Below are 16,125 nucleotides of genomic sequence, written 5' to 3'. Positions count from 1 at the left end.
GGGGTTTCGTCTTGGATGCGCGGTGCCCAGTTCACACACTCTGGGTTGGAACATGGCGAGAATCGGAGGGCTCAGGAAAGCATCTGGAGATGGTGGTGCAGGTCGCTCGCCACCCAAGATGTAAGACGTCCTTTACTACTAGTGTGTGTGTGTGTGTGTGTGTGTGTGTGTGTCTTTTTAGAGTATGCGGCCTGGTGGAGGGGGTACAGAACGGGGTCGATTGTAACGGAACGTATTTCTAATTACTGCGCAGCCTTTAGCGAAGAAAAGGAAACGTTTGGTGAGCATAGTGCTCATTGAAAGTCTTTCAAACAGGCATTAAGTACTTTTATTATATTTTATTACAAGCATTAGTTTGCTCCGTGCTTGTTTATTTGACAACTTCTTGATCGCTGTTCCACATTTCCACATTTTCTTTGGTTCAGCAAATCACTCAAGACCATTTTTGGTCTTTTTCTTCCTCCCCCGTCTGCTTTTTATAGGACCTCTCGGCCAGTCCTTTTCTTTTTTTCTCTCCCTTCTTTAAAGCAAGCTCACAGAAGCCCTGGGATCAGGTCACATTGTGTGGGGTGGGGGGAGCCTAAGTACCTTCCAGAGTCAAGTCAAGAATTGACCTTCTCTTGCACACTGCCAGACACAACAATGGGCTGGTTGGGTGGGGGTGGTGGCAGGGGGCTGCTGCTACTGCTGGTGGTGGTAGAGGTGGTAGTAGTGGGGTTGCTGGAGTGACTCAATTCATTTCTCTCCAGGCCTCTCCAGGGAGAGTGGGCCCAGGCTTCAGTTCACACCCAGTTGCTTTTAAGCGGGCAGCTCTTGATTTGCTCTCTCAGCTTCTGTCCCAACTTTGATGTCGTCTGCTAGACTCGCCGTGCCCTTCCACAATGCAACAGTTCTCCTTCTCGTGTGTGTGTGTGTGTGTGTGTGTGTGTGTGTGTGTGTGTGTGTGTGTGTGTGTGTGTGTGTGTGTGTGTGTGTGTGTGTGTGTGTGTGTGTGTGTGTGTGTGTGTGTGTGTGTGAGAACATTTTGTGTGTAGGTGTGCAGGTGATCTTTTGAGGTGTGTGTGTGTGTGCGTGTGCGTGTGCGTGTGTGTGTGATTGTTATTGAGGGTTTGACCGTGTGTGCGTACACACACCCCTATCTCTCTCTTGGAGATAGTCCAAAAGATGTTGATTCCCTCGGGGCTGGTGAGACGTGGCGGTCCTGCTGAGGCTAGCTGGCCGGACGACTCGTTTGTTTATCTGCCCAGCTCATTGCAAGGCCCCTCTGTTTACTTAGAGTCTGGAGGGGGAGGGGGGGGCTTGCTACTTAAGATTCCGGCCTTGATTGTTCAGAGGTGTGTGTGTGCACGGAGAGGGGGGGGGGAGGGGTTGAACTCTACATCAACATGGCTACGATTAACATATAAATACAGTCACACTTATTACTTACATAACACGTGTAAAGCTCCAGGAAACCAAGATGTCGCCATGTTGGCTAACGTTAGCCAAAAATAAATCGCTGGGATATTTGTGGCTGTCTGTAATGGACTGATGTCGCTCTCCACGGCTCCGCTTGTATTGGATCCAGCCCATCCAAGTGGACTTCCCGTGACAAATACGTTGTCACGGTTGCCGCTTGTTTTTTAAACAAATGCACATTGTCGTATATATTTTTGGTCTCTTTTTTTTTGGTCCAGTGTGTGAGTGTTTTGTTTTTTTAATACATAACATTTTTTCTTTACTTTTTCCAAAGCTGCTTGAGGAGCATGGGTACAACTGCCAGCGCCGCGCCGCAACCCGTTTCCGTCACATCGCCACTTGAGTGTGTCCATGGCAACGGGATGGCCGACAGCAGGCACTCTCTGAGCATTAGCTCCTTCCAGACGGTCAACATCCACAACAACAAGGCCAAGTCCATTATCACCAACAAAGTAGCACCTGTCGTCATCACGTAAGTCCCCCCCCCCCCCCCCTACACCCCACCACCCCCGGCCCACCAATGAAACGGCACCACATGTCCGAATCCATGTCCTCACAATTGGGTGTTATCAGTCTTTGATCAGTGTGATGCTACCCCCCACTGCCCCCCCCCTTCTCCACCCAACACCCGCCCCCTCCCTCCTTCTCTCTGCCGCTGTGTTTGTCTCTGTTATCATCTCATTTGTCAATCCAGGATTTGGGAGATATGGGACCATGGGCCAGCAGCAAACAAGAGTCTGATAATTAAATTGCTCTGGCTCTCTCTCTTTCTCTCCCTCATCATCGCTGGCTGTCTCTCTCTCTCTCTCTCTCTCTCTCTCTCTCTCTCTCCGTGTGTGTATATCTATATATTTATTTGAGCCTGTTTGCCTCTGCAGGTATAATTGCCGGCAGGAATTTCAAATACACGATGACATTCTCAAGACCAATTACAAAGTTGGTCGGATCTCAGACACCATGCCCGAGCACTATCTTGTGCAGGTAAGGCCAACATCCCATATTTATATCTATGTCCAGATATAGACATAGATTTTGCTTTCTTTCTCTTTCTCTCTCCTTCTCTCTTTCCCTCACTCTCTTTCCTTCTACCCTTCGTTCTCTATCCCTCTTGGATACACACTGTCAGTTGTTTGGCCTCGTTCCCCAAAAGAAACGTGGATTCACCAAAGCTGTCTTTACTCTGGCCCTTTTCACATTCACGTGTCCAAATTGCGTAGTGGGCCAGGGAACATTGTCATGCGGCGGCTTTATGAGCTGAGACGGCCATCGTGGGCCGTTGTCACCCCTGCTCTGAGGTCTTTGATCTCCCCCAGGCCCCCTCGATCGGGGCTGCTTCTTCTTATTGTCCGAGGCTTTCATTGTTTTAGCCGGGGCTAGCCTTGAGTGTCGGTGTGCACAGCCACACATAGATCCAAATCAGCAAGATTCCTGAATAATAAGCTGTCTCTCTGGACGGCAGGCGCTAGATCCTCACACAACACGGTCACAGGCATTAGCCGGGCTCCGTGTTTTGATGAGAATCTGCGATTGCCTCCCTGGCCTAAAGCCCCCACTCAGCCCCACTGATAGCGGCTCTCTCGTGACTCACAGGGGCAGTACTTCATGGTGCAGGATGTGCCCAGCAAGGCGGACGTCCTCAACACCACGGGCAGCTACGGGGCCCCCAACTTCCGCCGGGTGAAAGGACCCCACCCCCTCTACGGGATGGGCCAGCCCAGCCTGAACGGCTTCAAACAGGTCCTCCAGAGGCTTCATGCACAAGGCCATGAGGTGACTCACAATCTTCCTGTTGTCTGTATGTCTGTTTTGTTTTTTCCCCCCCTTAATATGTATTTTATTATAAGGTGTTAAGTGTTTCTTCAGAACGGCAAATCGACATGCACCCATTACAGACAGACCTATGCGGTGGTTGTTTTTCAGCGCTAGCAGGCGACCTGGCGGCCCGTGTGCATGTGTTGTGTGTAAATATTTGAGGAGTCAAGTGCTCAGTCTTGGCGGTGGCCGAGATTTAGAACTAATGTCAACAGAGCCGCGGCCATGTGGCCTCACTGGAAGGAAGAAGAGGGGGAATGACAAACCATGCGCCGCTCTTGGTAGCTGGAAAAAGAGCGTCATTGAAATGATACAGCACCAAATCATACATCCCCGCCGAGGCCGTTTCAGATCCCTGAACCCGGCTGATACGTGATGACCATGGCGTGTCTCCCGCTAGCCTCAGTGGAGGCTGAAGGTTCAGTTATGGTTCCACGTCGACACAATGACCACGCTTCGACGCAGTCGTGAACTGTTTTGGTTCTGCGTCAGGTTTTATTGAGCGGACCAATCGCAGCCCTTGCTGCGGCGTCGCCTCGACGCAAGGTTACAATTATGGGGAGGCACACATCAGACCCTTGCGGTGGACGCAAGGAGGGTCCGCAAGTCCCTAATGTGTCCGTAAACTCCCTTGCACTGTGTCGACGTGGACCCATAACTAAGCCTTGAGTCGCGGCGCTGGCAGCCGAAGCGGCCGTCTCGGTAAACAAGGCTGGGGTTATGTTCCCCGTCACACGTGTCCTAATGGTGTGTCTTGTCGACTCGTTTCCCACCAGGAAGTGATCTTCCTCTGCGTGCGCGAGGAGCCCGTGCTGTTCCTCCACAAGGGGGACAACTTTGTGCCGTACACGCCCCGCGGAAAGGAGAACCTCCACGAGAACCTCCGCGGGCACGGAGGGGCGGAGCTGGTGGAGGGACTGGAGCTGGTCATCAGGAAGGAGGTACAGCCCCCCCAACGCTCTGTTTTGAACCCATACCTCCTCCCGTCAGTTTCTAAGCCCCCATGATGGCGGCATGTGGCTCAGGAGGTAGAGCGGGTTGACTGGTTTAATCCCCACCTCCTCCATGTCAAGGTGTCCTCCAGAAAAACACCGTACCCTAACTGCTCCCGACAAGCTGTCGGTGTATGAATGCGTGTATGAATGGGTGATTGTTAGAAAAGCACTTTATAAATGCAGTCCATTTACTATTTACCATAATGTATGCATGAATGTATGTGATTTGGACACAATTGTGTGACTTTTTGCTATCCTTTGCCATCTTTTGCTCTGACTCTCTCTCTCCCTCGCTCTCCCCCCCCCCCCCCCCCCCCCCAGCTGCACGACTTCGCCCGTCTCAGCGAGGGCGTCTTCTACGTGTACAGCGACATCGAGTTCTTCAAGGACGAGCCGCAGAAGGTGGACATCGCGTGCGAGGAGGACATCCGCGTGACGGAGGAGGTGTACAAGAGGCCTGTGTTCACGGCGCCGCTCTACAGGTGCGGAGGGTCGTTCACACTGCCGCCGCCCTCCTATCAAGCGCAACGATAAACCGAGCGTAGCGGGGCGCCCGCCATGGAGAGGGGGGGCAGGGAGGCGGGTTGAGGGGGGGGGGGCACCAGGGTTTGGAGGAGCGATCGCAGTCTCGTCGGGCGGTTAGGGTTTGGAGCGAGCTCCGCTGCATTTCCACGGCAGGGAGGATTTCTGAATCACCACGAGTCACTTCCTTTTGCTAGGAGTTCCCTGAGGACCCATGTATAGCCCTGTACAGTCATGGGTGAATAAGATCAGATAACGGACTAATATAGCCACTGTTATCTCTCAATCCCTGTATTAAGACGATAAGAAGAAAGGAAGTTGAAGTGGGGAGACAGTGGCGGCTCTCCCTCTCTCTGAGCCAGATTCCTCCCGCCATCCCTGGTGAGGGGTTTGAATGGAAGCGCTGGTTTCCTTTTAAAGCTCATGAGGATAGTAAATAGCACAGGGACGGAGGGAGGGAGCCGTGTGGACAGCAGTGGGCCCCAGCTCAGTGTTTACACATGTGTCATGGCCTACATAACGGCGATGTGTACAAATCAGTGTCCCGGTCTTCCACCAGGTACCACCGCCTACCACTGCCTAGTGAGGGCGCTCCGATGGAGGAGGACTTTGACGCCTTTGTGAAGATACTCAGGGTAAGAGAGCATGCAGTAAGCCACTGTGACATAAACCACTCCACAGGAAAGGTTTGTGTTTTCTGGCTCGGTTCCGGCAGGCACTAATTCAACGCTGCAGCTTTTACAACCTCAGTTTGGACGTGCTTCTCACAGGAGATTTATAGGTGGAATTGGAGCAAGGCATCTGGACCGTCTCTGTGAGACAAATAGGGGGGATGATGTCTTGGATTTGGAATCGTGATTCCTGCTAACACCAGACTTAACCCGTCTCGTTTTTTATCGGGTCTGTGTCCGCCATCCATCACCGGCGGTTATGGATGCGTCCGTAGTTCCCAGGCCGGGGATGGGTTGGCGTCCGGGGTCTTTTGAGGGGTCAGGAACAGTCGGAGTGCGCAGGGCCCTGGCCGCTCGGTTCTGGTTTCCATCTCGCCCTTCACTCACACAGGATGCTCCTCGTCTTTTGCTTATTCTACTCACTGCCAATTTTATTTGTACTTTTTAAGTCGTTGGAATCGACTTCCCCGTGAGCCCCCTGTCCAGTTCCCTGTGGTTATAAACCTGGCAGTTGTTGGGGAAAGTGAAAAGATATATCATCAATTGTTTGCGTTATTTATCGTGCTGTGGTTCGTCTTTCTGTCTTCGTGTCTTCCTGTCTTCTGTTTTTCGTTTTTGGCTGCGTCAGGTGGTAGTCTTGCCCTAGCTCTGTCTCGTCAGCAGCCGCGGTGAAAAGGGGAAGCCCGGGGGGCCTATGTTTGGTCGCTTGCCGACATTCACACCTTTCTCACACACGCATGCACACACAAACTTGTGTGTTCAGAAAAAGCCTTCAACCGAGACATTCGCCTTTCGACGTACTGCCCCACATCCAATCAGACTCTTGCCAAAATATTGAAATCATACCACCCCTCACATCTTTTTTTTGTGTGTGACAACATTCAAAACCGCGGGTGCTTGGTACTGCAACAGAGACACATTTACAGTGCAGCACAGTTATCACCTCATCATCGTAGCCATCGCCTGATCACTTTGATGATCACTCATTAGGTCTGCTGTGAAACTGCCCTCCTCCTCCTCCTCCTTCTTCACCTGTCTTTTGTTGTCTGCTCTTCCAGGAGAGCCCCAGTCTGGGCCTGGGCCGGGACAAGTCCAGGCCTCTCCCCGCCCTGCTCTTCAGCTGCCAGGTGGGCGTGGGCCGCACCAACCTGGCCATGATCCTGGGCACCCTGGCCATGAACCGTCTGAGGGGCCCCTCCAAAGAACTGCCAGAGTAACCAAGCCCCGACCTCTCCTCCATGTTTATTTGTAACTCATAATCACAATGATAATGCGCTTAACTTTGATTTATTTTTTACTCTAATACGTAATTGAATTGCACTCAAATTTAAATTCGAATCGAAAGGAAGTCAAAAGTATGATGATTAGATTTACGGGTCGATCGTTATAATCCAGCAAGCGCTAGAGTAATCAGATCCTGCTTGTTTTGTTGTTCTTTTGCAAAGAAAAAAGCACTACAATTGAAATTGAATTTGAATTGAATGTATACTCAGTTGAAAGTTGGAGGTCCAGAATTGTAGCAATTGTCCATGGAGTCCATGGTAATAATCAATTAAATCAATGAAGTGTGTTACCTGTGTTGAACGGCGAGGAGGAGGAGAACTGACTGGGTATGTGTTTGCGTTCCAGGGTGGAGGGCCTCGCCCCCTCGGAGCCCAAGCCACTGCTGCGAGTCATCCAGTCCCTGATCGACAAGCTGCACAACGGCCAGCAGATCATGGAGGAGGTAGCGTGACGCACCGACACGTGTCCTCCTACTGTCGTCAGCACGTGCGTGTGGGATCGGTTCTGTGTATTCTGGCTTCAACTGGCTTTTCTGTGTCTGAAAGGTTGACCACGCTATCGCCTTGTGTTCAGAGATGCACAACATCAAGGAGGCCATTTACGAAAACAAGAGCAAGCTGGAAGGGCTTGGGGAGGATTATCAAATTCAGGTATGGGCGAGAAAAGAAAATATAAATGTTGTTTTAATTGTTTGCATATTTGAACCCTTCACATTTTTCTGAAAAGCCATTTTGCTTAGAGCATCAACGGCTCAGCCAAAACCGTACATTCTGAGCTAACTCCGCCCGTATGTCTGTTAACGTCGGCCAGGGAAGCAGCACCAAAGACTATTTCCTTCACCGGACCATGCAGAGCTTGGAGCGATACTTCTACCTGATAGTCTTCAACGCATTCCTCCACGAACAGGTAATGCATCGGAGTGAAAAACCTCGAAACCAAAAAAAAGTATTTGGCCCGGAGTTAAAATTAATATTGATATGCATCGTGACCCAGTACCCTTTAGCGTTCGCGTGTACCTTCAGCCAGTGGATGTGCAGCCGCGCGTGGCTCTACCGGTTGCTGGCCGGCATGGACCTATCAGAGCTGTCGGCTCCAGCTGACCTGGTCACCAAAGGAGCGCGCGTGCTGGTGAGTCGTGCAGCACTCTGTTGTTGCTGTTATGCAATGGATGTATTCTGTATTAAAAGGAAGGACGATTGAGTGTAGGAACATTTGAACACAACAATAACTTCAGAATGCAATGGATTTGCTTGAGAGTCATTTTATGTTGCTTAAAGCACACCTTGATATACCTTAATGGTATAAATAAGAATCAATTAAAGATTTCTGTTGTCCATCCCTTTCAGTATAAACGACTCATCAAGCGGTGAGGTGGATTCTTTTCAGTGTGTTGTCTGATATTATGTACCAGTTGGGGCAAGATTGTATAGGCGGGATCTTGTGTTTGATGCCCAGTCGAAAAAATCCTTGGTGTGCTCATTAAAATCCTCTATAAAGTTGAATTTTGTCCTGGAACAGATTCATTTTCAAAGTAAACGTTCCTATATGCTATTTTTAGGGAAAACACAGGTGGGATTAGTCTTTATATTTATTGTAATGTGTGTGTGTGTGTGTGTGTGTGTGTGTGTGTGTGTGTGTGTGTGTGTGTGTGTGTGTGTGTGTGTGTGTGTGTGTGTGTGTGTGTGTGTGTGTGTGTGTGTGTGTGTGTGTGTGTGTGCGTGCGTGCGTGTGTCCTGGCAGGTTGCTGACGAGTACTTGGCACCAGATGTCCTCAGCACGGTGAAGGAGATGAAGGTGGCCAACTTCAGACGCGTGGCCAAGATGCCAGTTTATGGGATGGCTCAGCCCACATCTGAGGTACAGGCAGCTGGCAGCCATATCCCCCCCCCCCAACCCCACCATCTTCCTCCTCCCCCCCACACACCATGACGTGGGGCAAAAATAACGAGAGAGAGAGAGAGAGAGATCTTCCCAGAGCTCCCTTTGTTTAACCCAACATGGTTATATAAAGTAATGTTATTCGGCTCACTGCGGGTTTGTGAGTCATGCCTCTTGCCTGTTGAGAGCAGCGCGGCGCACCTCTGAATTCATATCGGGATGTCAAAGGTAATCATTCTCCTCCCTGCGGCGCTCCACACACTCCCATTGAATATTTCAACTCGCGCAATTTCTGACTCCATTATGCGATTGTGGAGATGTATGGAGAGCCAGGGTTGAGGCGGGTTGGACTTCAAATGATACCCGACTCGCATCAGGTGTCATATGCACTCCCCTGCTCTTTGAGGGGTTTCCCTCATGTCATCTCTTCTATATCACTTGATGGACCCTGAGGGGCCCCTGAGGAGTTTGATTCCTCCGTGTCGTTCACTACGGTGAGGAGCAAGACCTCCTGGGAGGCAGCTTTTATTCTCTAAGGGTCCTCCACATATCGCCTGCCAGAGGGCCTCCCAATCTGCCAATAGCGTTAAGACAAATTAATAAACCGTTACGTTCTTTTTGATATTTTTGCTTTTTAGTTTTTTTTGTTTGTTATGACACTTCTCAGAAGTGGTGAGAATTGACGCTTCAATTCTCTCAATTCTCTTTTTTAAACCTTTAGGCCTGCCTCTGAATTGTACCGCCGTGATTCCCTATTCCCTGTTCAGAAAACCATTTTTTTTCCTTGTTGTCCCGTCGCGCCGTTCTCCTCGCGAGGCACGTCGTGTCGCGGCTTTTCGCGTGACAACGCGCCCCTCCGCCCCTAAAGTCTGAGCGCCTTCCGCAGGCCACGGCCGCAGTGCTGGCCCACCTGACGGACGAGAAGCGCAAGCACAGCACGGTGCTGTGGGTCAACCTGCAGGAGGAGCTGGTGCTGGAGGGCAACGGCCAGGTGTTCACCCCGCGGGAGCCGTCCAGCCTGGAGCAGCACATCGCCCTGCCCTCCGCGGACCCCGCCCTCATCGAGGTGAGGGGGAAGCAGCTCCAGAAAGTCAATGGAAGTGGTCATTTTTGTGTAGTTTGTGTCATGTTTTGGATATTCACCCGTTTGATGCTATTGTGTGTTGATGACGTATTGCAATCGTGGGGGCGGTAATTCAAAAAGATTCACTGATGAGACAAAGAAAGGTTGAGGAAGGACCACTGGGATTTATTCCAGAGAATATAAAAGTCTGTCATCAGTGGAGGAATATAAAACGTCTCTTCGAGTCGCTGGTTTTAATTCCAGCATGTGGTCCTTCACTTCATGGGATCGTTCCCCCTCTCTCAAACCACCTTCCTGTCTACCTTCACTGTCCTCTCTATAAAGGCAAAACTGGCCTGAAAATATGGAATGGAAAATAGGATATTATTCCGTTATATTTAATAATTGTTTGACGATATACGATCGATAGCGGGCTATAATCCCACATGCGTGGGATGCGTCCGTCCATGAACAAAGACATTACACACATTTCACATAAGCGTTCTTGCGAGGGGGGACGGGGGGGGTAGGGTTGAAAGCAGCTTTACCAGATAGTAACTGGTATCGTTAATGACCCCCGCCCCGAACAGAAACTGGAGCTGTCTCTGAAGGAGGAGGTGCTGCAGGCCCAGAAGTGGCTGGAGGTCACCCTGGAGCAGGACAAGCAGATGAAGATGTTCAAGAGCTGCCGGACGGTGCGAGAGGCCTTCACCCAGCACAAGAGCACCCACCCGGGGCTGCTCTTCCGACGCATCCCGCTGCCCGAGTGCAGCGCCCCCAGAGAGGAGGTAGGGCTCGGGGGGGGGGTCCTGTTCAGTACTCATCTCTGGCTGGAAGTGTGTTCTTTTTTTTCGGTCAAGGTCGGCCCACGCACACATCCAAATCACGCAGGCGGACGTTTCTTTTTGTTAGGGAGTGGTTGCAAAAACACCCCGGAGACGGATAGGTCTTCATGATGCAACGGTTGCGTCGAATGTATCGTTGGTTGACCGCTTGTTTCCTGTGAAACAGACGGTGGTTTTTGAGATTGTGACATGAGGTTTGTAAAGGAGATGTGACAATTTAACCACTAAATCACATTGATGTCACTTATGGCTTGTGCTGATCATAATATTGCCCCTCATACTAAGCAACATTATGATCAGTCGTAACATGATTATCCACACAGTTTCCCGTTTGGCTTTGAAATATATCACAAATTCAAAATCCTTCACACAGTCGTTTGGAGGATCTAGCTTGCAGGCAATGGGAGGGCGATAATAAAGCCTTTTACGCCCTCTAGTGGCGATAGTTGATAGTATCCAACCCTGCCGTCCAAGTTGGAAGGCCGGTTTGGAAGTTCCAACTGAACTATTCTTTCTATTATACATTCATAAAACCGCTCAAAATAAATGGTTTAAGATTGGAGAGGTTATAAATGCCACGTTTGTCTTTTGGAATTATTTCATTCAATACTATTTTTCTTTCTGAGAAGGACGAAAACCCATGCTATGATATGAATACATTGTCCTAAAAAGTGTGTGTGTGTGTGTGTGTCGGTTTGGCTTCAGGACTTTGACAAGCTGATGGAGGCCATGAAGATGGCCCTGGCAGAGGACTCGCGCGCCGCCTTCGTCTTCAACTGCTCCAGCGGCCGCGGCCGCACCACCACCGCCGTGGTGGTCGCCGCCCTCACTCTCTGGCACTTTAACGTACGCGCGGCGGCCGGCGTCCAACAACACATTCCAGCCATCACCCCTCTGTTATTTCAATTATCAGGAAGGACGTCCAACCAAAAAAATAATAATACATTCCCCACCGCCTGCTGTTATTTCCATTATGCATCTTTTTGAAGGAATTGTAGCGGTACCGTCGGGTGTTTGGGAATTGAACTCTGCATGAAATTGAACCCGCCGATGCATTCCTCTGCCCTGCAGGGATTTCCTGAGTTTGGCGACGATGAGATTGTGAGCGTTCCCGACGCCAAGTACACAAAGGGAGAGTTTGAGGTGGGTAGCCCCCCCGTGGCTTCTGTTTACTGCTCTGTGTGTGTCTGTCTGTCTGTCTGTCTGTCTGTCTGTGTGTGCAATTTATATTTAATGAATACTGGCTGCAGCCACTAGCACAGTGTTGTGTGTTTGAGAATGTTTGCATGAATTACACACACACACACACACACACACACACACACACACACACACACACACACACACACACACACACACACACACACACACACACACACACAAATCTCTTAACTGGTGCCATCAGAAGGTCAGATGGTTGGGGGACGTTGCCGAGGCGATGTGACGTGATGCCACCGTTGTCACCCCCGTCCACCCCAACGGTAACATCACATCACATCGCCTCGGCAACGTCCCCGTGGTTACCAGCCACAGGGTCGGAGGTTGAATCTTTCCCCCTGATATGTCCACAGCGGATCTCTCTCTGTTATTCCCACTCGGTTATTCTTAGTTCTGTTTAGCGTGTCGGCGGCTTCACTCCCGAGCCCATCAGATTATAAACGGCGGCCGTGGGGATGCCGCTGAGGGCCACTCGCCAGTGTCACGGCTCCTGGCGCGCTGGCAAACATCCTTGGTTGCGGCACGGTGTTCTTGCCCTGGAGGCCTGTTCCGTCCTCTGTTTTCTGTCAGGTCTGCCAGCCGCCGTGGCTATTCACCAGCTGGCAGCTCGGCTACGGCCAGCACTACGGTCTGCCATCGAAGTTCACGTATGAATTGTGCTGGCGTGTGTATCGAGTTCATTTGTGTTATCAATTAGCGCAACGCTGCAAACCACACGCCTCTCCCCACCTTCAGTTTGACCCACACATAAACAGGGCACTCGATGTAGGTCATGAGTCCAATGCCAGTGCCGCCCTTAAGATCTGGGTCGGCCATGTTGTGGGTCGGACTGAGGGCTTGGTATTGACCGTCTAGGGCACAAACAGAACTCTTGACTTTTGAAATGCTGAAAAAGTAAAACCATGCATAATAATTCTCCAATTAAAAGTGTGTACACTCCCAGTAGAAGCCTAGCATTGTGGCCCTGTCTAGTTCAACTTGTAGAGCATGTATGTAAGAAATGTATGCAGTCATGGTATTATAATGTGTTTTGGAATAAAGTGTGTGTGTGTGTGTGTGTGTGTGTACCCTGACTATCTCCTGAACCAGCGTTTGCAGCGTTTAAACCCCTCGCTGACGTGCCGTCTGGTTGTCCGTGGCCTCTCAGGTGGTGATGCAGCTGGTGCGCCGGCTGCCCGACGGCCACCGCATGAAGAGGGAGGTGGACATGGCGCTGGACTCGGTCAGCGAGACCATGACCCCCATGCACTACCACCTGAGGGAGAACATCATCAGCACCTACAGACAGGTACAGACAGACAGCCCTGGGCCCATCGCCCATGCAGTGTGAAGGGCGCTCAACGTGTATGCTGCAAGCGCGACATTGAATCAGCTGAGGTACATGAGACTTATAGTGGTCTGATTTGACATTTTTGCTGCTTTAGATCAGCCCACCGGTTGGCACAGTCCAGTGGTTGGGCTGGTAGGCTTCAGGTGGTAGGTATCTGTCCATCAGGCCTCGAGGTGGACACTTGTGATTTCGCTATGCGGTAGATATGGTCAACGTCAACTTCACACAGGGTGTTAAAGTAGGGGCCGACTAATGGACGCGTGAGAACTAAAACAAACGAACATGGCTTATCTTTAATTTCTCTCTCTAAAAACGAAAATTTTAGAATCAATTTTCATAACCATTTGATGCCATACTGGAAGCCTCTTTGACGTGTCAAGTGCACTACCGCATATGTCCCACAGATGGCGATAATAACATGGAAAAACACCTCGCGACCAGTTCATACTGTATAAGCCACCAGCCCATCAGAAAACGATTCTGTCACGGGGGTCAAAGTGCACACGTTCAGAATATGAGTCTGCTAATGCAACAGTTAGGAAATAGCCAATACTTGAGATGGCAGTGGTGGCGTATGGGTGCTATTCGGTCGGCCAATGATTCACCATCATTTCAAATGTTCCGTTCATGCCTTCAATATTATCGGTGTGTACGACGGTTATGTATAACTTGTTTCTATGCTGAGCTCACTGGGATGCTGAGGGGTCTGCCTCTCTTTGTCCTCCTTGTATGTGTGACGTCCACCGGGGCCTGAGTGCTCTGCAATTTGTAATGTGGAGCCGCAATCAGCGTGCCGCTGTGCACCAGCGGCCCTGCTAATGCGTTGGAGGTAGCCGGCCCCGTCTCTACAATATAAATGGCCCTCATTGTCCGGCAGCTCCCTTTTGTTGTGTTTTTTTTTTCCCCGTCTCTCTTTTTTTTTTTCATCATTTTTCGCTCCCCATGTGTTTTTGCTCTGGTGGACTCAAACTGCTTCTCAGTCCCCCCCCCCCCTGATAGGAAATTCGCTGTTGTAATCCCTGACGTTGTGATCTTTTTATGGATTAACTCGTTAAACGGTCCCGCAGCGCTGCAGCAGGCGAGATGCATGGACGCTTCTTATGTTTTTGTTGTTTAATGCTAAATCTCTGGTACCTCTCTGGGGCCCGTAGCGCGGCGAGCGCAGCGTTGACTGCGCCCACGTTTCCCCATGGCTGACCAGAGACCAGTTCAACTGTAATCGGATTCATTGATCAAGTGTGTTATATTCCTGCGAGGCGCTGTGTGATCTTAAAACCCGAGTACCTTCACCCGTCCATCGGAACCGTAGAAAAAGAGCACATTCCGTTCCTGTGTGCTTTGGGTTCGAATCAAACCGTGTGCGTTTGTTTGCGCGTGTGTATTAGGAGTCGCTTCCGCAGGGGTTGAGACTGAGCGCGTGTTGTGCCCGGAGGACCCCAGACTGGCACTGTGTTCCATCGGGCCCCGGGGCCCCTCTTCCTCCAAGGGCTGGCGGGGCCAGGTGATAAACAGTGCCAGATGCGCCCAGTGCTCTGCAGAGCAGTGCTGTGGATGGTGTCCGGGTCAGGGCTGATGCACGCGGGGGACGTTGGGGGAGGAGGAGGGGGGGGACTTCTTTCCTCACGTAACCCCCTGCCCCCGCCCACCCTGCCCACCCACTCCACTCCCTCTCCGCTGCCGTTTCTTCCTGACAGTGGTCGGAAAATGTGTCTTCAATGGAGAAAAATGTATTTACACTAGACCATTAGACCGTCCACTGGATCTCAAAGGGCAGAGAGGGATGGAAGGAGGGGATGGGTGTGTGTTTTGGGGGCTGTGATCCAGCAGACTTAACACCCCCACCCCCCCCCCCCACCCCGCCCTGTGTCCCAGTGGATGCATTACGTCCTTCCATTACCGGTGGAGGTGTCAAGTACAACGTCCTGCATGCAAATGGCACACAGCACACACTACGCCTCTCCTTATTCTCCTTTTTGGACCTCCTCCCCTCCCCTACGGCCTATCTTTTCCTGCTATCTTCTTGGCACTCCTCCGCTCTTCTTGGGCCTCCTTCCTCCTCCTCATCTCTTCCATGACCTTCTCCTCTCTTCTTGGGCCTCCTTTATTCTCCTCTTTTCTCTGACCTCCTCCTCGCTTCTTGGACCTCCTCCGCTCTTCTTGGGCCTCCTCCCCTCTCCCCCTTTCTTCTTGGGCATCCTACCCCTCTCTCTTCTTGGGCCTCTTCCTCCTCCTCCTCCCCCCTCCTTGGGCCTGCTCCCCCCTCCTCCTCCTCCTCCTCCTCCTCCTCCTCCTCCTCCTCCTCCTCCTCCTCCTCCTCCTCCTCCTCCTCCTCCTCCTCTCTCCTTGGGCTTCCTCCCCTCTTCTCTTCTGGGCCTCCTTCTCCTCCCTTCTAGGGCTTGCTCCCCCCCTCCTCTTCCTCCCTTCTAGGGCCTGCTCCCCCCCTCCTCTTCCTCCCTTCTTGGGCCTGCTCCCCCCCTCCTCTTCCTCCCTTCTTGGGCCTGCTCCCCTCCTCCTCTTCCTCCCTTCTAGGGCCTGCTCCCCCCCTCCTCTTCCTCCTATTTCCTCGGGCCTCCTTCACCTCCTCAGGGATCAGCCCCAGAAGCCCCATGATAAGGAATGAATGAATGAATTGATTGATTCATTCTTTTATCCATTTATTCTTCCAATTGTCAAGCCTTTGTGTTGCCCTCTGTGTCCTCCACCTCTATCTATTTGTCCAGCCCCCTTTGATGGGCTTTTGTGTGCGTTGTGATGTTATTCTAACAGTAGCTTTGTGTTGCTTCTGCTTTGCGTGGGGTGCCCTGTGAACTCCCAACAAGACGGCCTCGGAAGAAGCCTCACGTAATCTAAACCTCTCTGCGTTCGTTTTTTACGTTTTTCTGCACTTCAACTGTTTCCATTCTGCACTATTTTCCACTCCCTGCCATCCAACTTCATTTTTTTTTGTAAATCACATTCCACTTTTTCTTGTTATTTTGCTTCTAATCTTATAAATCCATGAATAGTGAAATATAATCTGGAGCCCAGCGCTGCATCGTGTTACCTGCTG

At 51.0% G+C, this 16,125-nt stretch overlaps 1 protein-coding gene across 4 annotated transcripts in view; it reads left to right on the top strand.

Annotated features, from left to right (window-relative positions):
- Nucleotides 1-16,125, top strand: part of pald1a (phosphatase domain containing paladin 1a) — a 41,572-nt gene that overhangs the window by 6,657 nt on the left and 18,790 nt on the right. For 2 of the 4 annotated variants that reach the window (XM_079756471.1, XM_079756470.1), the window contains exons 2-18: nt 1,733-1,930; nt 2,337-2,439; nt 3,049-3,228; nt 4,047-4,211; nt 4,587-4,747; nt 5,347-5,422; nt 6,517-6,671; nt 7,088-7,184; nt 7,288-7,392; nt 7,553-7,648; nt 7,736-7,870; nt 8,483-8,599; nt 9,507-9,686; nt 10,274-10,471; nt 11,234-11,374; nt 11,600-11,671; nt 12,894-13,034. In XM_079756471.1, the coding sequence (XP_079612597.1) occupies nt 1,746-1,930; nt 2,337-2,439; nt 3,049-3,228; nt 4,047-4,211; nt 4,587-4,747; nt 5,347-5,422; nt 6,517-6,671; nt 7,088-7,184; nt 7,288-7,392; nt 7,553-7,648; nt 7,736-7,870; nt 8,483-8,599; nt 9,507-9,686; nt 10,274-10,471; nt 11,234-11,374; nt 11,600-11,671; nt 12,894-13,034 (2,307 nt within the window). In that variant the 5' untranslated portion in view covers nt 1,733-1,745. Of the gene's footprint in view, nt 1-62; nt 121-1,732; nt 1,931-2,336; nt 2,440-3,048; nt 3,229-4,046; nt 4,212-4,586; nt 4,748-5,346; nt 5,423-6,516; nt 6,672-7,087; nt 7,185-7,287; nt 7,393-7,552; nt 7,649-7,735; nt 7,871-8,482; nt 8,600-9,506; nt 9,687-10,273; nt 10,472-11,233; nt 11,375-11,599; nt 11,672-12,893; nt 13,035-16,125 lie in introns of those variants that run through there. The other 2 variants (XM_079756472.1, XM_079756473.1) reach the window with 2 other exon arrangements.

The sequence above is a fragment of the Pollachius pollachius genome (genome assembly GCF_949987615.1).
Source record: "Pollachius pollachius genome assembly, chromosome: 19".
Lineage (NCBI taxonomy): Eukaryota > Metazoa > Chordata > Actinopteri > Gadiformes > Gadidae > Pollachius > Pollachius pollachius.
This window is presented reverse-complemented; position numbering and strand designations above follow the sequence as displayed.